This window comes from Hemiscyllium ocellatum, chromosome 32 (genome assembly GCF_020745735.1).
Source record: "Hemiscyllium ocellatum isolate sHemOce1 chromosome 32, sHemOce1.pat.X.cur, whole genome shotgun sequence".
Taxonomy (NCBI): domain Eukaryota; kingdom Metazoa; phylum Chordata; class Chondrichthyes; order Orectolobiformes; family Hemiscylliidae; genus Hemiscyllium; species Hemiscyllium ocellatum.
In genome coordinates, this window is record NC_083432.1 from 18646680 (window position 1) to 18668318 (window position 21639).

General features: G+C 39.3%; 1 protein-coding gene across 6 annotated transcripts in view; it reads right to left on the bottom strand.

Annotated features, from left to right (window-relative positions):
* Positions 1 to 5915: 5915 nt before the first annotated feature.
* Positions 5916 to 21639, bottom strand: part of gpatch8 (G patch domain containing 8) — a 210161-nt gene continuing 194437 nt past the window's right edge. For 5 of the 6 annotated variants that reach the window (XM_060848542.1, XM_060848544.1, XM_060848543.1 and 2 more), the window contains 2 exons: positions 13945 to 14075; positions 5916 to 12697 (listed from right to left, as the gene is read on the bottom strand). In XM_060848542.1, coding sequence (XP_060704525.1) covers positions 8791 to 12697; positions 13945 to 14075 — 4038 coding nt within the window. In that variant the 3' untranslated portion in view covers positions 5916 to 8790. Of the gene's footprint in view, positions 12698 to 13197; positions 13254 to 13944; positions 14076 to 21639 lie in introns of those variants that run through there. The other variant, XM_060848547.1, reaches the window with a different exon arrangement.

The window sequence follows — 21639 nt, forward strand, 5'->3', positions numbered from 1 at the left end:
TTAATTGGAAGCACACTAACTTTCGGAGCGACGCTCCTTCATCAGGTGATTGTTCATTTAAAAAGAAAACCCTTCCAAGTATCTTTTCATTCTCCATGTTGGTAGCTAATTTTTCCACTTTGATTTGCTTCATCATTATTTGCTGCTATCTATATCTTTGACATTGCTCAGATGTATGCTACCTTTTTCATTCAGATATACATTTTTCTCTTTTTGTTTCCAAGCTCTCTCTTACCTCTTTGGTTTTCCACAGCTTTATCTTTTGGGAAACAGAACTTCAGAAGGATAACCTGGTTCTGTATCAGCTTTTCTTCTGAATACCTCCCGCTGATATTTTGCATTACGATTTGCCGAGTTTAACATGGACAGTGTCTGTGTTATCTAGTAGAAGTCAAGCTTATTTAATCCGGAATCCTATTAGCAGTTTCATTATCTCCTTTTCAACTAGTGCACTGATCCTGATTGACGGTAGATAAGTATTCGGTTCATTGTTCATTACTGTATCTAATAAGGTGTACTCATTGTTGATTCTCAGATATGTTTTCAGAAAACTATCCCAGACACACAAGCAATTTATTCACTTCACAGATGCAAACAGAACAAACACATAGCTCCCAGTAGTCTTAAATCTTTTCCTATTGTACCCATAATGTTTCCACTGCCTGTTTTGTCTCTCCATCCTGGTTTACCATGGAATCAACATTATCCATCATGATAGTTATACCTCTCCAAAATTCCCTTTAAAGGTTTAGTCATGTCTTGATATTGGCTACTCCAAATTAAATCTGCATCTGCACTTCATTCATTTCTTAGTCTATATGATTGCATGGAGAACACATCTGAACTACAAACCCAGATCTGTCTAGCTCCAAAGTATAGTAAAATAGAATGAAGATGCCAACTAGTATGAACACAGGTTTTGTGCAGAAGAGCATTCAATTCCCATTGATTACCAGGAAGCTAAAGGCACAGTCTCAAAGGGCATATAAGCCAATCGGTAATTGTTCTGAGGAGGAATAAGACCATGGATACTTAAAACAAGGATGAGTGTGTTTTTATTTTTGACTTGATGATCTGAATGCCAGTACGGCTAAGTGAGGATGATTATCATGGGTAAAGTGGGCTTTGTGCATGAATTTACAGTTATCAAATGCTTTGGATGAAATGCAACTAGTGGAAACTGGCAGTCATAGACATGTAAAGCATGGAAACAGACCCTTCGGTCCAACTTGTCCATGCCAACCAAATATCTCAATCCAATCTAGACCCACCTGCCAGCACCCAGCCCAAATCCCTCCAAACCCTTCCTATTCATATACACTTTTCGATGCCTTTTAAATGTTGCAATCGTACTAGCCACTTTCTTTGGTAGTTCATTCCATACGTGTACCACCCTCTGCATGAAAAAGTTGCCCCTTATGTCTCTTTTATATCTTTCCCCTCTCACCCTAAACCTATGTCCTCTAGTTCTGGACTCCCCCACCCCAAGAATAGAATTTGGCTATTTATCCTATCCATGTCCCTCATGATTTACAGACCTCTATAAGGTCACCCCTCAGCCTCAGATGCTCCAGTAAAAACAGCCCTAGCCTATTCAAGCTCTCCCTATAGCTCAAATCCTCCGATCCTTGTAAATCTTCTCTGAACCCTCTCAAGTTTCACAACATCCTTCCAATAGGAAGGAGACCAGAATTGCATGCAATATTCCAAAAGTGGCCTAACCAATTTACTGTAGAGCCAGGCAGTCAGTTAGGATTGCATTGAACCAATTGACTCTGGAGGTATTTACATGTTCTTTAATGGCAGACAGGATGAGGTGGGACAGAGGCAGGCCCATGTTACACTGGTGGAATGAAGTATTCTTTGTGATAAGAGAATATGGCAATCAGAAGCTTAGCCAGGAAGGCAGACAGGGAAGGGGACAAACATGAATTTGGTTCTCCCAATTTTAAGGTGGATTTAGTGGACTCTAGGGTACACTTGGTGCTTAGCTGCTACACGGTAACTAACAAATGGTAACAAACAGAATTCTGAACTATACTGCCGAGCTAAATCCGTGGAGTACAAATCAGAGAACCTCACGTCGAAACCACAAAACTCTGCTGTGGTCATATAGAACATCGAAAAAAAAATACAGCACAGTACAGGCCCTTCGACCCTGGATGTTGCACCAATCCAAGCCCACCTAACCTACACTAGCCGACTATCCAATGCCCATTTAAATGCCCATAAAGAGGGAGAGTCCACCAATGCTACTGGGAGGGGATTCCATGAACTCACGACTCGCTGAGTAAAAAATCTACCCCTAACATCTGTCCTATACCTACCACCCCTTAATTTAAAGCTATGCCCCCTCATAATATCTGACTCCATACGTGGAAAAAGGTTCTCATGGTCAACCCTATCTAAGCCCCTAATCATCTTGTACACCTCTATCAAGTCACCCCTAAACCTTCTTTTCTCCAATGAAAACAGCCCCAAGTGCCTCAGCCTTTCCTCATACGATCTTCCTACCATACCAGGCAACATCCTGGTAAACCTCCTCTGCACCCGTTCCAGTGCCTCCACATCCTTCCTATAGTATGGCGACCAAAACTGCACACAATACTCCAGATGCGGCCGCATCAGAGTCTTATACAACTTATCTAACTCTACATTCAAATGTTTACCCCAGATACACAAGGGAATAGCTAAATGCTCTGGAAATTGCCCAGTGCAAAGCCAAGAGACTTATATCACGTTCTATTGAAACTAACATGGCTACAGTTCATTCATCCAACCAGTTAAACTTTTTCATAAGCAGACCGAATCCTACATACCTGTTTCCATATCTTATCCACTTTCCTTCACTCATCTATGAGGACCTGCAGATGCTGGATTTCAGAATCAATAAGTGTGGCACTGGAAAAGCATTGTAGGTCAGGCAGCATCTGAGGAGTAGGACAGACAACGTTTCTGGTATAAGCCCTTCAATCAAGATGAAGAACTTATGCTCGAAATGTTGACTCTCCTACTTCTCGGATGCTACCTGACCTGCTGTGCCTTTCCAGTGCCACACGTTTTGACTTCAATCACCTATGGCTTAGTTATGAGGAAGGTCAAGAAAAAACATGAACTCTTCAACTTTGAGACAACTAAACACACTCAGAATTATCTAGCTTGATCGAGTTCTTTGATTAAGTAATGGGGGCATTTCATGAGGGTGGTGTAGTTCATATGTAATGGAGTGGTAGAGATGGTATAAATACAACAGTTAAAAGGCACTTGGACAGGTAGATGGACAGGAAAGGCTTCCAGGGATATGGGCCAAACACAGGAAAATGGGACTAGTTCCGATCGGAAAACCTGGTTGATATGTACAAGTTGGTCTGAAGGGCCTGTTTCCATGTTATGTGACTCTATAAAGCACATCGTAGATTTATTTGCAAAACTAAATCACAATGTTAAAGGGAGATTGCATGGCTCCAAAATTGGTTTATCACCAAGTTCCAGCTTCAAGTCTCGCTGCAAGGCTTGAGCAACAAATGAAGACCAACGCTCCAATACAAGACTGAGAGAGCATTGAACAGCTGAAAGCATAGTCTGTCAGAGGTGAAAGATCCCATGGTGCTATTTCAAAGAGGGGCAAGGGAGTTATTCCCAGTGTTTTGGCCAAACTTTATCCTTCAATCAAGATTACAGATTATCTGGTCATTAAGGCATTGCTGTTTATGGGAACACCTGCATCTCCAAATCACAAACACTGTTGACACCACTAACTGTTTGTGGGAGTTTGTGGAGTGCAAATTAATTGCCACATTTCCTATAATGGTGACTACACTTTAGTAAAGTACTTCAATGACTGTATAACATGTTGAGCTTTCCTGGTGGTGGAAATTGAATAAAGATTTGTACACCTTGTCTCTCACTGTGTCTCACAGCTGCATACACACCATGGGTGCTGGGGATAAAAATAATAAGCAAAAAAAAAAGAGAAAAAAGAAGAAAAAAGAAAAAAAATAACATGTTGAGCTATCCAACGGATGTGAAAAGTGCTATATAATTGCACAGAAAATTGTCAAGTTCTTCTGAGAGTTAGCAGGAGAAAATCAAACCAAGTAATCAAAGGATATTGGAAACACTTAAGATGCAGATATTGTAACTGGATAGGTGAGGATGCTTTCTGGATTTCCGGAACGTTGCCAGAGGAATAGGGCAATCATTCCTAATCCATACTGAAAATATAACAGGAGTTACAACTCAAAATCGAACTGATGAAGTCTTAAAAATGCAGTGTTTTAGTATCTTCAAAACATACTACGGCTGATGTCTATTGCAAAACAGGTTTCAGGTTTTAAAGAGGAAAATACATCACATATGAAGTTAAAACTGTTTTCAACAAAAAAAAGGAAGCTGTGCTTTGGAATGAAGATTTACTTTGGTGCAGAGCAGTCATCTGATGAAAAGTCAAATTGGACTTGAAACATTAACTCTATTTCTCTCGCCAAAGGTGCTGCTAGCCTTACTGAGATTCTTTATTCATTCATACATGGGATGTGGGTGTTACTGGCTGGCCAGTATTTATTGCCTGCCCACAGCTGTACTTGAGAAGGTAGTGGGGAGCTGCCATCTTGAACTGCTGTAGTCTACATGATGGAGTTTGACTCCTAATGCAAAATTTCAGACTTTTGACCAAGTGACAGTGAAGAAATGACAATATAGTTCCAGTCAGTGTAATGAGCGGCTTGAGGAGAACTTGTGGAACATCGGGTGATGTATTTGCTGCCCTAGTCTGTCTGGATGGAAATGGTCACAGGTTTTGAAGGTGCTGTCCGAGGATCTTTGGCAAATGTCTGCAATGCATCTTGCAGATAGGACACACTGTTATTACTGAGCATCAGTCTCCAGTAATTTCTGAGTTTATCCTATTTAATACCTACCCACTTAACAGGCTCTAAATGCCTGTAGAAATTACAAATCTGGACAACTAGAATAAGGTGATATTCTGTACATTCTCCATTATTGCAGCACAGAGGCAGCTAACTCAACATACAGTAAATTAATTAAATGCGCCAAATCATGTATCGCTTATTTAGATATTCACCATACTCGGCTGTACACTTCTACCGTTTAAAGTATATCTTCAAATTCATGCCCTCATGAATTAGAATTTTAGAGGAATTAGAATCCCTACTGTGTGGAAACAGGCCCTTTGGCCCAACAAGTCCACAGTGACCTTCCGAAAAGTGTCCCACCTTGACTCATTCCCTTACATTTACCCCTGACTCATGCACCTAACCTACACAACCCTGAACACGATGGGAAATTTAGCACGGCCAATTTACCTAGCCAGCACATCTTCAGACTGTGGGAAGAAACTGGAGCACTCGGAGGAAACTCATGCAGACACAGGGAGAATGTGCAAACTCCACACAGACAATCGCCCAAAGCTGGAATTGAACCCAGGTCCCTGGTGCTGTGAGGCGGCAGTGCTAACTACTGAGCCACCGTGCTGCCCCAAATTAGGGAAATGCATTTTTGTTCTGGCTTTCCAGGAGTAATGCCATGCAAACTACTACGGACTATTTTAAAAAGTCAACCAAGTGTAACATCAATACAAGGAAAATGACCATATATAAAACTCAGTTATTACAGATTAAACTGACTTTAAATTGCAATGCAATGATTTGAACAAATTAAACTTTTCTTGGCACTCTAAAACTGCCAGTCCACTGTTGGAAAGTTTTCCCCTTTACCTGTCCCGCTGATGTTTAATTTATCACTGGGAGACACTAGTTATAATTCTGGTAGTGACTGGGTCAGACGAAGTCCATTATTGCCAGTTGTAAATTTGCACAGAAATGCAAAGGCAGCAGCTGCAAAACATTCAGTGTCAAATAAATAAAGACAGAGTTCACAAATTCTTCATACTTTATTGTTATAAAGGTTTTCTCCTATTGTACAGTAATATTCTGCATGTTCTTGTGACAGAAAGTTAAATAAAATATGCAGTTTATGCAATAAGCTAGTTACATTTCTTTCTAGTTTTTTGTTACATAACATTTTAAAAACAGATGGAAGAAGCTGCTTTGTAAGGTGTTGGGGTGTTTAGGAGAAAGAACTGAATCAAAAAGCTCAAGATCAGCAGAACTGACTGTATGGGAAAACATGTGTCATCTAAAGAAACATAACTCTATTAAACACACCCTAATATCATGATTAAGAGTGTACTGATACTGTGGCATGATCTGCTCAACAGTGCTATTTGACTTGTTTGTAATCTTCGCCTGTACTCAAAGAATAATTACAGAATTAGAACTCAGACTCAAGAAAAACTATTTTGTCTCTAACTATAAACAATGAGAAATACAAGTAATCAATTGCACACAACTGATGATTGACAGCAGATTTGCACAAAACGGCATGGTATTTTATTCTTACAGACCTGTACGACAGCCTATTTCAGAGAGTTATGAGTTTTAGTGTATTTGCCAGCACTGGCTTACATTCTCCATAATATTATCTGACTGGTAATAGCAAGCAAACCTCTTGAGATATTGCTATAATAGTCTCTTTGCATCCTCATATACACCAGCGTCTCCAACTCTCTTCCCACTCCCCCAACCCAACCCACGTACCACCAAACCCCCTCCCCCACCATCTATGCCAAATGATTGCTTCGAGCACAGCTTTTTCTAAATCAATTTTGAAGAATCGTGTAGCGAGTGTGGTTTTACTGGATGAAAATTCAAAATACTGAAATCACCTGGTAAATGGTTATCCCAACCCATATGCAAGCCATTTATAATATCTACTATATCTGAATTTGAAACATGAATTTAAAACAAATTCAATTTATTTTGCCATGCATATTGCAGACAGCACAAGCTTTTCAAATTACTGTGTCGAGCACAAGCGTAACAACATAATTTGAAATGCAAACATACTTAAGTCCCTACTAGATACGTGCTATAAAATGGATATGAAGTAAATTAACCTGGATCATAATGATGAAAAATTCAGTTTGATTTAATTATGTAAATATAGCTCCAATGTGCAGTTACCAGTGTAATAGACTCTGAAACAGTAGAGCCTTTCCAGATATCCAGACATTCATGACATTATTTTAGGGTTGAAATTGCAGGCAAGGCTTTCCGAACAGTAAAGCACATGAACTGCAGTGAAGTACCATGCGCGAAAGTGGGCTACCGAAGGTAACTCACTTCGTTCAACATACTCGACCATGACAAACTAAAGTGGGTCATCAGAACAGATGTCTGATTGGTCTGGGAATAGAACTTAATGTAAATGAGAAGTGATTTTATTACCATGTCAAATGCTTTCCATGGCATGAGTTACCTAAAAACAAATGAACTTATGCTTCACCAAAAAAGAACACAGTAGTTACCGGTTAATCTAATCTAATCAGTTATAATTTAATTGAGCTTTCAGTCCATTCTGTGTCTGTATCCATTAGCTTATAGATTCAACAGACTCTCCCAAACACCACTTTTTGCAGAGTTGCTCGTTTTTTTTTTTACTGAATACTTTTTATCGGCAAAAACTCAAAATAAACTGAACTTCAAGAAATTTTACATTTACAGTACATAAAAACTTCAAAAAATACATGGGTTTTGGTAAAATATACATGCTTAGCTTCTGCCATAAACAGAAACATAGGACATTTACCTTTACAAGGATTGCTTAACCTACAAACATATTTACACAAAGCAATATGTTAGAACAGTACCACGAAACCAAATGAATTTATCTTTAAAAAATATTATTGCAGTACTCTGCATGTATGTCATTGTTTTGGATGAACCTACAAAAGCAGCATCACCTGTACAGAGTTCAGTGCAATTCTTTCCACATTTTTAAATTATAAGCTACAACTTATACAAAGACTGTCGAGTTTTACAACAGCAATGGGAATAGACCTTTTCTCATAAAGATTTTACACATCTCTCCAACCTCCATCGGTATACCAAAGCTAGCTTATCTCAAACAAATGCAATTTTTTGAGATGTCACAAGAAGGTTGCTCCATTCTTTCTTTAATACATCAAAGCCCGAAAAACTGCATTCTCTCAATCACAATCCAAACCGGTGAAGCGACTATGCAGAGCCTATAAGGGCATTTACACACAGACTCTCGTCCTTGGCTTTACTTTTCCCAGGAATCTTCCGGCGAACCACAGTGAGATATGACTGCCACAGATGCCAATCATTGACTATATGAATATCAGAATTTAAACCATGTTTTACTTTTCATGGTTATGTTTTTCAGCCGTCAGAGGTTAAAGTAGTACTCAGTTTCAATATCCATCAGAATCCTTTCACCACTCAACAGAAACACCCCAAAACAACCTAACAATGTACATATTACAAGGATTCTATAAAATGGAAGCAGGTCAAGATGGATATGCATTTCTTTTTGCACTAAGATGGAACTTAGAATGGGGCAAGAGGAGGCCAACCCACTGAATATAATTATGGTGCATTCTGTCATAATTAAGATGCATAACCTTCTCTCTTGATTAGCAATGCACTTAAGAGTTTTGGGACATCCACATAATCAGTTCTTACCTTTTTTTTTAGTTAAATAAAAGAATACAGGAATCCCTGATATTACAAGTATACAAACTCTGCAATATACTCTTGGGCCTGAGCCTGAACTCTTTGGCTGTTGAAAAAAGGATCAGTCTGTAATGCAACTATGTAGCATTTTCATACCAAACTAACTGCTGGTATACTTATTTCGTGAAATGAAATCAGAATGCTTAATTTTTTACACTCACTGTAGCTTGCTTCAAGTGCCATGGCTGGGGGGATGTTGGAGCTCCTGTCCTGAAAAGATAGGATGGAGTAAAGGATGAAGATGAAGAGCAGAAGCACCTGCACCTGCTGGGCGAGGAGCAAAGAGAGCAGGATAGAGAGCATGGGGAACAGGGTGGAGAGCTAGGGGGCCGGCGTGGAGAGCAGAGGCTGGTATAATATGTATTGGATGGCTAGTCAGAAAAGTGGCAGGATGAGTTGGGTAAATAGATGGTGTGATGTGTGACAGTGAAATGGGGGTCAAGTGAGGCTGGGGTATGTGATGGATTTGAGTGAGTGTCTGTGGGTGTGCGTGTGGATGAATTCCCATGGCAGCAGCTGCTGCAGCTTGATGCTGTAATATAGCATGGTGAACAGTGGTGATGGATGTTGCTGTTGCAGCTGCTGCTGGCTGCTGAATATGAAATTGTTGGAGAGCAGGAGCTGGAGCTAAAGCAGTTGAGGTAGGAAAAGTCTTCACTTGTTTAGCTAGAAGCTGTTGTTGGATGTGCTGTTGAGCTGCCTGTTGTAGTTTACTGTACTTCTCCATTTCTTCAGGGGTGAACGTTATTGGTTGTCTATCAAGTGGGGCCACTGATGAATCTGCGTCCTCTTGGGATTCCTCATCAATTTCCTGCACTTCCGCCTGTGGAATATAATTGGAGAATGGCTCTGGATCTGGTGCAAAACGCATCATAACAGTTTCACCAGCATCTGGTGGTCCTAATTCAGAAGGTTCTTTGATGATTTCAACTTGCGTGGTCACATCGGAAATATAGGTATCCGAGATGGTTTGAGATTCCAACTTGAATCCTTTGTGAACAAATTGGGTTTGACACGAAACTGGTTGGATTTTCTCACCTGCAGCTGGCGCTTCTTCGTTTTCGGATTTTTCTTCTCCGATTGAAGTATCTTCATGCGCAGTCCAACTTATTTGCTGACCCATTTCCTCCTTCATCATATCTTTAGGCTCGGCTAGAAACTGCTCCTCTTCCTTGTCCCCTTTTTCCAAACAAAAATCCTCCACTTTCTTTGTTGCAGGCTTTTTGATTGTAGGTAGTTTTCCTATTAAAGGAAGCAGTGCTTTATTTCCCAAAGCTGGGGGAAGTTTAGGCCCAAAATAACCCTGAGGGGGATCTTTTAGTTTAATGCCTACTTTATTAGGAGCTAATGTGGCTTCACTATTTGTTTCAGATTTCTTTTCAACCTTTTTAGACTGAATTTTTTCCAACAGCTGTTTAGCCGTTAAGGAATTCCTTTCCTCTTGTGTTGGTTCATCTTCCAAATCCACTTTCCCTGTGTTAGAGATGGTACTACTAGGATTTCTAGGTAAAGTACTGCCTGGTCTCATGCTATCCTCTTTGTTTTCTTCCTTTTTCAAAGGGTCATCTTTCTTCCCTGATGCTTTGCTTCGGCTGTAACACGGAGATTTTGACCGATAGACTCGATCTCTTGAAAATGATCTACTGGAGTTTCTTCGACTGGACCGTCTATCACTGGAGCTATCATGGCTGTGTGATCCTTTGTCTCTTGAAGCTGACCTTCTTGAGCTATGGTGCCTAGTGCTACCACTACGTTTGCGGCTATAGCTCCGACTTCTTTTCCAGCTTCGCTGTGTTGCGCTTTGACTACGTCGCTTACTTCGGCTCCTACTGTGGCTACTGCTGCGAGTTCTACTTCGGCTTCTACTGATGGTCCTGGTCCTCGTTCGAGTTCGGGTCCGTCCCCTGCTGCTACTTCTGGATCCACTTCTACTTTGTCTGTAGTCATCATCTGATGAAGAATATTTGTGCTTTTTCCCTTTGTGTCTTGATCTTCTATATTCATAATCTGAATCATGTGATCGCTTAGAACGATGTTGTGACCTATAGCTGTAGTCACTGTAAGAATCAGAATAACTCCTTCGACGACTATACCTGCTACAGTCTGAGGAAACATCAGATCCAGATGAGTATGATCTACGTGATGATCGATGGGATGATGAGCGACGTCTCCTTGATCTACTGGAGTAACTTCTGTCACTTCTTGAATCATAATCGTCACTGTACTGGGAGGACGACTTTTGCCTTGAACGTTTTCTGTGAGATTCATCATAACTATCAGATTCTTCATCTCTGCTGCTCTCTCTGCTCCTATGCCTAGTTCGGCTCTCTTTCTGACCAGATGTCCTCTTCCTTAATTCACTACACATACCTGTTTTCTGCTTTTTGTTACTGGGTTCCTGAGAACAATCTTCCTTTCTACTACTACTGCTACTACTTCTGCTACTACCTTCAACAACAGCAGGGGCACGTTCCGAATCATCTTGTGACCTGCGCCTTTTCTTCTGCATGTGACTACTCTCCTCACTAAACTTTATTGTAGCCATCTGCACGGGAAGTCCTGTAGCAGTGTCTTTGCTTTTCTCATTTGTGTTTTTACTCTTGCGTTTACGTTTTTTCCTTTTTTTTGAATTTCCATCACGTGCTTCGCCATCTTTTTGCTTATCCTTTTTCTCATGACTTTTCTCTTTTAAATGTTTGTTAGATTTTTTGTGCTTCTTTTTCTTTTTATGCTTGTGTAATTTCATGCTCTTGCCTTTATTACTAGTGTTCCTGTCACCATCGTCAGCTTGGATTTCAGATTTTTTTGCACTCAAGGAAGGTTGCTCTTGTGGTTTAGCATCACTCTCACTTACTGTTGCTTTCGATGCAGCTTTACTGGTGTTTATACTACACTTGTCCTGTGAATCTTGATCAAGACTCTGCCCAAGTGAACTCTCGCGGTCTTTTTCTTTGTTTTTTCCTTTAGCATCCCTGTTCCGGGCCAGTTTAAACTCAAAGTAGAGGGGATTGCAACTATAAGAGATGCATGGTTCACTCTTTGTAATCATCAGCAATTCTGAGGGCCACTGAAGTGTGGTACTTTCATCTTTGCTTAGAACTGGGAAAAAGGGCCCCGTTGGCTGTTTAGGTCCATTGATGACTTCCTTATTTGCTGAACTATCTTGGTTTCCTTCTTCACAAACACTAGACTTTGCTAGTGTGGCCTCACAGTTCTCCGTACTCATGGTTTCAAGGGATTTTGTGTCTTTATCAGGCTCTGCAGTTGTTGCTGGTTTGGCCGTGTCTTTGTCCTGCTGTACAGCAGCTGTCTCACTTTCTTTGTTTTCCTGAGGATTCAAATTATTTTGTATATCTGGATTATTTTTTGGAGGCTCTATATTCTTATTGCCACACTTACTTGATTCTTCTGTAGCTTTCATAAACAAAAGAAATGGAAAATTGGGTTTCACTTTACAATGTGCAGGAGGAATGTAATGATAATATTGGGGTTCTGACTGATTAGTTTCATCCTCTTTTTTCATCATCTTTTTCAACTTTGACAAGGTACTATTTATGGAGTCATTATCACTTTCTGACTGACTTGCCCCTTCAGCCTTATCAGAGTTTGCTATAGCTTCAACCTCCATTGACTTTGGTGATCCTTGACCAGAGGACACTTTTTCATCAGGATTTGCTGTTTCAGATTCATTTGGCTCCTCTGCAACATCGCTGAACACTGAAGCTGAAACGTCAAGCCTGACAGGGACCTTTTTTGCAAAAGAAAATGATACTCCTAGTTTCTGTAAGGGCATGGGCACGCCAGAATTGTTCTTAAGCTGACTGATGCTAAAAGATTGTACTGGCTGGCTGCTCTGACCTGAACTAGCAGAGCTTCCACTAATGCAATGACCTGTGTTGTCAGTTTCTCCTTTGCTATCTCCTGAGACGCTGTCAGATACATTCCTGTTAACAGATGGTGATGTGGATCCACTTGTCTTCCTTCCACTGTTATCACTTGCACCGAGAACATTCCTGTCATTAGCATCTTCATCAACTGCCACAGTCGTAGCTCTGAACATCGGGCCACTACCTGGGGCACTGCACAAGAAAGAAAACAAGTGAACTAATACCGCAGGCACTGACTGATATTTTAGCTACAAGAAAACAAGCAATTCATTTTAGACAATTAAAAATCACAGGCATCAAGTGCTAAAGCCAATGAGAAGCACAAATAGCAAGAGGTAACAGGAAAAATGGCAAATGCTAGAAATTTGAAATAGAAACAGAAATGTCTGGAATTACACAACAAGAACATCAGCATTGAAGAGATTGGTTGATGTTTCACATATAGACCCCTCATTAGGATTATACTGGCAAAGAAGTCTACAACTGAAAACACATTCAGTTACTGAGGGACCTGCTGTGCACTTCCAGTTTCTGTTTTTTTGTAAAATGGTAGCGACAGTTCACTTGAGGCACAGTTGTGAGGCATTGCCACCTAAAGAAAAGCATGGCCAGCAATTCTCAACAATTAGGATCAATAAACAAAATTCAAGCGAAATGCAAAGGTCAAACAGTTTAAAAAGAAGCTACAACACCAGATGAAGATCTGTCATAATGGGTCAAAACATCTTGGCAGAAGCACAAGACTTGTACTGCACTGAAGAAGAACGTCCTGCATATTTCAAAACAAAGGAAAAAATAACACTCAAAAGGCACTTCCCGACATTGTGTTGAATTTCTCAAACTGAATTAGAATGGAATAAAAGAGTAACCCAATTAATTTAATTCTGCAACAAAAAAACTTGGATTTGTTTGCGAAGAAAAATGTGCCACTCAAATTTCCTATTTCCACCCTGATCTACAATTTCTCAATTATAAAGAGACAATAAACCTAATAATGTCATAATTAATGTGAAAAAAGCTCAGGTAGCTGCACTAAGTTGTAAGAAACAGAGGCCTCTTGTATTTCATCACAGCTGTGTCGAGCTGCCTTCCACTTGGGAATGTAAAATATTGCAGAAAATACATTTTCGGTCAGCCATTTACAAAAGTGAATGAAAAACGCCAACTCAAAAGTAAATGCCTGAAAACTGCCCACAGACCCAGGTCTTTCAAGTCTGAAATGATGTGATCAGTGTCAGAGAATATGGCAAAATAACTCACTGACTTTTAAGAAACCAAACTCTATACCTTAAATTGTAATATAAAAGAACCTGCTTTCACAGATGTCAGTATGAAACCCTGATCGGTACATACACTTTCAACTTTAAAAGGTTGTGAACACTGAACATAGCTTCTAATTCAAATGAGGTAGAAGTTGCTCAGTGCAGTACAGTACATACCATTCCTGTTGTTTACGCTGCTCTGCAAGTTCATGAAGCCGTCGAAGTGCCTTCTCCTGCTTTTTCTCATCTTTTCGAGATCTTGAGGAAACATTGCGAGCAAATTCTCTTTGCTTTAAGTCTTTCAATCTCTATAGTACCAAAAGTTTAAAAAATTCAATTACAATCTCCAAAATGGAAAGCTATCCTCCTGAAAAATACTTTTTCTTGGGGATGCATTTTTTTCTGTACAATGAAGAATGGCATCATTATCAACTCAAACAAACAATTCTGCAGTGACACAGTTTTAGGTAGAGCATTTATTCATATGCAGGATTGTGTTATTTATTTCTCTTTTGGGGAAAAAAAATTAAGAGTGAAGCAGGCATCTTTTACACCATTTCAATACAGGTTTTATTGGTCTACTGTTCCTTTAGCACAGATTTAAATAGCAACCCACGCTGCTAATTCCAAAAATGATCCAAACACCCTCTGCAGACCTAAAGTTAGAAATCACCAATCAAGATGGATAAGAGTGAAAATATTAAAACATCACCAGCAGGAGCCAAGGTTGAAGACCTTGAAGCGACAGAGGGTACTTAAATTTATATTGTTTGACGAACGACAATAAATAGCAATGGATTGGCTTAGTTAATCAAAACAAAAGTGATTACATATTTTCAAAGGTAAAAATCACACAACACGAGGTTATAGTCCAACAGGTTTAATTGGAAGCATACTAGCTTTCAGAGCGTCGCTCCATCATCAGGTGATAGTGGAGGGCTCAATCCTAACACAGAATTTATAGCCAAAACTTAGTGTGATGTAACTGAAATTATACATTGAAAAATTGATTAAGTCTTTCATCTGTTTGAATACCATGATAGCTTCACTTCTTTCATGTGTAAATCACAAAACCTTTTTTTTAAAAAGTTGCATTCTCAGGTTAGCTGTTAACAATGGGTGATAGCTAGACAATATGTTGAACGTTGTCTAGCTATCACCCATTGTTAACAGCAAACCTGAGAATGCAACTTTTAAAAAAAGGTTTTGTGATTTACACATGAAAGAAGTGAAGCTATCATGGTATTCAAACAGATGAAAGACTTAACAATCAATTTTTCAATGTATAATTTCAGTTACATCACACTGTAAATTTTGGCTTTAAATTCTGTGTGTTAGGATTGAGCCCTCCACTATCACCTGATGAAAGAGCGATGCTCCGAAAGCTAGTGTGCTTCTAATTAAACCTGTTGGACTATAACCTGGTGTTGTGAGAGTTTTAACTTTGGACACCCAAGTCCAACACCGGCATCTCCAAATCATACATATTTTCAGGCATTAAAAGGGAAATACTTATGGGTAGATACAAGAACTTTGGATTGAGGGTGGAAATTTGAAAATGTGGATGAACCAACTTATGTCTGAGTAGATCCAGTGGGTCACTATAATTTAATGCAATTTAACCAAATAGAAATCAAGGTAATATTTCAAAAGCAATTTCCAATTTTGTTAACCCTGTTGTATCTTGATTTATACTGAGTGAAGGACTGCACTAAAGACTATTTTCTTTAAAACTTACCTTGCAAAACATAGTAAACAGTAACATGGGCTTGATTTCTGAAATAAACAGCAGATACTTTGGGCTATAGACATATTTGACATTGAAGTTTTTTTTAAGCAATGATTATCACTACAACCATAAAATAAACAAAAAATCCCTTGTACCATAGAGGTGCAAATTAAACACTAAAAGGTTAACCTTGAAAAGAATAGTAGGGTCCTCCAGCAAGTCTGAACATTGCTAAAAGGACAAACAAAAAGCAAAAAGTCAGAGGAGAGGAATTCCTTTTACACGTAAGGCTTTCTTGAATTAACACTTTGAGGCAATTACTGAGTCACAAGCAAGTTATTATGATTATGGGCTGTAAACTTCTTCTATATTTGTTAGTAGTATCAAAGTGGTCACACATCACAATCTGTTAAAGATAGCTCATCTAAATCTTCATTCCCACTGTTCTCTTTAAAATTAAAGGACCATACTCTTGATCTTTATGCATTTATTAGTTGCAAAACATAAGATCCTTTCTGCAATACTTATTAAATGTCGTAATTTAAAACAGTTGAGTTTGACAACGAAAACAAACTATTTTGAATAGTGATATGTTGTGGTTCTGTTCGCCGAGCTGGAAGTTTTTGTTGCAAATGTTTCGTCCCCTGGTTAGGCGACATCATCAGTGCTTTGGAGCCTCCTGCGAAGCGCTCCTTTGATGTTTCTTCCGGTATTTATAGTGGTCTGTCCTTGCCGCTTCCTGTCGTCAGTTTCAGCTGTCCGCTGTAGTGGTTAGTATATTGGGTCCAGGTTGATGTGTTTGTTGATGGAGTTTGTGGATGAATGCCATGCCTCTAGGAATTCCCTGGCTGTTCTCTGTCTGGCTTGCCCTATGATAGTAGTGTTGTCCCAGTCGAATTCATGTTGCTTGTTGTCTGCGTGTGTGGCTACTAGGGATAGCTGGTCGTGTCGTTTCGTGGCTAGTTGATGTTCATGTATGCAGATTGTTAGCTGTCTTCCTGTTTTGTCCTATATAGTGTTTTGTGCAGTCCTTGCATGGTATTTTGTACACTACATTAGTTTTGCTCATGTTGGGCATCGGGTCCTTCGTTCTAGTGAGTTGTTGTCTGAGCGTGGCTGTTGGTTTGTGTGCCGTTATGAGTCCTAAGGGTCGTAGTAGTCTGGCTGTCAGTTCAGAAATGCTCCTGATGTATGGTAGTGTTGCTAGTCCTTTGGGTTGTGGCATGTCCTTGTTCCGTGGTCTTTCTTTTTGCAGTTCTGGTGTACTGCAGTGTGTTGTGGCCCTTTTGAATAGTGTCCTGATGCAAAAGAGCTACAACACACTGCAGTACACCAGAACTGCAAGAAGAAGAAGAGGAACACCTATACAAGGTATTCGCCAAAAACGGATACCCGCGCAACTTCATCAACAGATGCCTAAGAGCCACGCTCAGACAACAACTAACAATCCGCATACATGAACATCAACTAGCCACGAAACGACACGACCAGCTATCCCTAGTAGCCACACACACAGACAACAAGCAACATGAATTCGACTGGGACAACACCACTATCATAGGGCAAGCCAGACAGAGAACAGCCAGGGAATTCCTAGAGGCATGGCATTCATCCACAAACTCCATCAACAAACACATCGACCTGGACCCAATATACCAACCACTACAGCGGACAGCTGAAACTGACAACAGGAAGCGGCAAGGACAGACCACTATAAATACCGGAAGAAACATCAAAGAAGCGCTTCGCAGGAGGCTCCAAAGCACTGATGATGTCGCCTAGCCGGGGACAAAACGTTCGCAACAAAAACTTCCAGCTCGGCGAACAGAACCACAACAACGAGCACCCGAGCTACAAATCTTCACACAAACTTTGAATAGTGATATGTCAGAGAGAAAATTGGAACATATTTATGTATTATACAGATTTTAGCTGCACCCATCAACATGAGAAAGAGGAATTCATGGAAAGATGGACAGAAAAGAACCCTGGAAAGAATAAAGGAACAAATTTTTGTTTTGCTTTGAGAACTACATGCGGCTGATGAATATCAGAATGGCACTTTGTAGGGGGTTTGGGGAGTGGTCAAGGAATGAAAAAGAGTAACACCACAAGATTAATTCCCAAAACGAAAACCAGATAGATTGCCTAATAAACAGATTTGGTTCACATGGACAGAACAGTCACTGTAAGCTGAAGGTTTTCTCTTGTGAGTTCTAGCCAACAGACCCTGACAAAAATGGTCATCATGACCACAAAGTTTGGCATCAGAAGTTCACTTCAAATTGGTTTAGGTCACGAAGCCATAAAACCTTAAACCATGTTTAAGTTTGAAAGTGATCTTAAGATAAAAGTCTCACAACACCAGGTTATAATCCAACAGGTTTAACTGGAAGCACTAGCTTTCGGAGCGCCGCTCCTTCATCAGGTGGTTCTGAAACCACTAGCGACGCTCCGAGAGCTAGTGCTTCCAATTATACTTGTTGGACTATAACCTGGCGTTGTGAGATTTTTAAACTTTGTACACCCCAGTCCAATACCGGCATCTCTAATTCATGTTCTTAACATAATTAGGTATAATATTTTTGGCTGATCTTTAACTTTTACTAGAATGCAGTAGTGGTACTGGCAATTACATAGAGTTGAGTGACCATGGAATCTGCCGTAACTGTAATTAATTTGTGCTCTAATTAATTTTGTTTCAGATTTATTTCCTCCTTGTATTCAGCTACAGGAGCTTCCACCCACTATTCATCTCAGTTTGTGCATTTTTCTATTTCTCCTGAAGAAAGCTGATGATAGAAACAAGATTTATATATTGGTAGGCATCACTTGCAATCCATGAAGAAAAATCTTTACAGATCAAATTTTTAACTGAACTGGATTAGTAGATAGCTAAGATGAACTGGAGCATAACATCAAAAATTGCTGACAACGGTTTTATTAAACAAAGAATCAAACAATATTCTATATGGAGGTAGCAGCTGTTGTCTTTGTTTTAAAATAGTTTCTTTCTGAAAGTGAAATTTTAGGTATAGGAAGGTTTTTAAATTCACTCATTGCTGGCTGGGCCAACTTTTATTGCCCATCCCTTAAGACAGTAGTGTACCAGGTGGGTTCTTCCAACAACTGACAATGGTTTTATGTTCAATATCAGGCTCTTAGTTCAAGATGTTTCGTGAATTCAAATTCCATCATCTGCTGTGGTGGGATTCCAACCCAGGTCCCCAAAACATAACCTGGATAGTCTAAATAATCTACAACAGTCTCACAATAATACCACAAGGCCACTGATGAAATGCAATCAACCCGAAATATTAACTCAGTTTACTTCTCAGATGCTGCTGGAACTGAGAATTTCCAGTGTTTTCTGTGTATACAACTACTTGCAATGTTCACCTGAAATGAACTTTGCTCTTGCATAGACAATCAATTACAAAGTTTGGAAATCAAATAGTACAATGAACTATTTAAACATGGCTAGAACTTAAGCTTACCGCAATTATTTAATATAATTATGATGATAATTTAATTGCCTTCGATGTCTTTTGAACTGCAAAGTAAAATGGTGAAACCTATTAATCCCATACAACTGTGTTGAGCAGTTATTGCATAGGAAAACACAAGGTTTATTTGTTTATTTTACAACTGACCTGGATCATCACTAGCTATCATTTTATCTTTTACCCAATATGGAACAGAGAGAAAACAACATATCAAAAGTAGCACAAAAATCTCTTAAAATATGTTTTTATTGTTGAATAATCACTGATTGGCACAAACTAGAAAGAGGAAGTTTAGGTTAGGTACTTATTTGAAGGCTTCAAACAATTGCTACATTTTAATAAAAATAGGCGTTTTGCAATGCATATGCTTGCTAGTCACCAGGGTTAGCTGTGTGACACTGAAATGATGGTGCTGAAAAATTCATATCCTTTGAGATCAAAGAAAATGTACTTGTGTCTTTCATATGCCATTATTCACTTTTACCAGATTACACAAGAAAAGATGGGTTAGCGCTGATTATGGGTCTTAGAGACAACTACATGCAGTAAAATGTAGTAAACTTGCATTAAAATGTACATCATTGGGCAAACTCTTCTGCAACAACTGTAAGTCTGCTGGGTATTTTATATACCACGCTGGACTTAATATCATACTTCAAAACCAGCAGCAGCTTCCGCCTGTTCTATTGTAACTAAACACCCTCAGGGATACTCATGTACAATATGCAGATGCAATCAGCACAAAATCAGGGATTTGAAGCTAACATTTAACCTTTTGTGTAGCATTCCTCTTCCAAAAAACAGTGAAAATGTCAAGCCTCACTGAAGGAGATTAAACAGATTTTTAACAGTGTATTAAATCATTATCACTCTTGGACAACTTCTCTGGCCTTGAAAAAATAAGTTTAGAAGATTCATTTATTATTCCCCTTTGTTCCATGATAAGACTACCTTTTTCTTAAAGTTAATAAAAGGTTTCATTTTAAGATTTTTAAATGTTTGACATTCCATTTCTAGCTCAATGCTTTTTATGTCACAATCTTTAACGTCTCTAGGTTAATTTAAAAAAGAATGACAACCAGTGTTTCTTGCTTCCTGATTTGATGTCTGCAAAAACTTTCAAATCGGATGTCTGGCTGTTCATCCTATTTGATCTCTTGACTTCACTGTTCGTGGTCATGTTATTGGGACTAAATGAAAGTGACATTGTAATAAGGGAAATTAGTGTACAGAGCTGGCTAGATCTTTGTGGGCAGCTTTCTTTGGAATCAATGGCTCTCACCACTAATTCCAAAATCCAGGTTTCACTTAACACACAGATAAATTCAGTTTAATAAGATGTTTCATCTGAGTCTAGAATTTCTTAGGAAAAGCTTACAAATCTCAAATTTTAATTATTTTAAAAAGTTTTACACTCACCACCCCCCCCCCCCCCCAAACATTCTATGCTGAGTAAATAAACCTTTCAGCTGGGAAGCTAACATAAGCAAAGATGGATGTGCATCAAGTGTCTGTGTTGACGGTCCACTCTATAATCCAAATAAGTGATCTGAGAAATGAATATCAATTTCCCCATAATATTAGGTACCTTACTACATCCCACTTTTTTGATTCAAGGAAGGAACAATAAAATTTGCAAGTGTGGCAACAGCTTACAGCATCAAGCGACACTGAGAATAACAACAACATATGGTAGCATGTCTTAAGTGTTAGATTATATACCAAGCTTTCATTGACAGCGAGATCCTATGAGCCACTGCAGGCAAAAGCTGCTTCGCTCAGTTAAGTATAACACAGATGTGAAAATCTCACAAGATGAATGATGCAGTTTATGAAAAATGCACCATGGTGGAAACAGCAAATCAGGAAGTTACAAACCTTCATGAAAACCGGTGCACTAAATGACGCAAGACGTAAAGAGGGAAGATGCCCAGAATATAACTATTGGGCACAAATATATCGAGACTTATGCTGTTTGGACTCTGGAACATCTGTACTTGCATTTAATGCAGCAGCTGAAAACACCACGCTAAATACTGAGTGGATGTGGATACCGAAAATAAGCAAACAGCCAACACAATTTCCTTGCAAGTAACATGCGAGCACTGATAATTACATCACATGAAAGATTAACTGGGTACAAAGAACTGCAGACTGAACAGAAAATAGAACAGCTTAATCCATCCTTAACTGCACACTGTTTAGTTCCATGAATCATCTTAAAATTGAAACCTTTGCTGGCCCATCCAGAATTGAAAGTTTTCTCTGATGAGTCCATGAGATATGCTTTCTATTGACGAAGTCCTTCCTGTGCACACTGAAGTAAACCTTGGTGAATTCTACCTTATAGTGCCTACTTTCAGGTAAATATCTGTATGTGCTTGTGTGTGTGTGCGCGCGTATATATATATAAAATATCCACGGAGGTGGGGGAGTGGGACTGCATTCGTTATTCAGCCAAATCATGGATGATGCTGCTCTCCTTACACTCCTTTAGCAATGCATCCTGCAGCACCACATTGATTGGTAATTTATTGGGTTAACATCTTCAAATTTTTTGTTATTCGGTAATGTAGAACTTAAGTTCTGCAAAAGGCCATTTAGCTGTGACTTTTGTCTTGCGCTGATCAGCTCAAT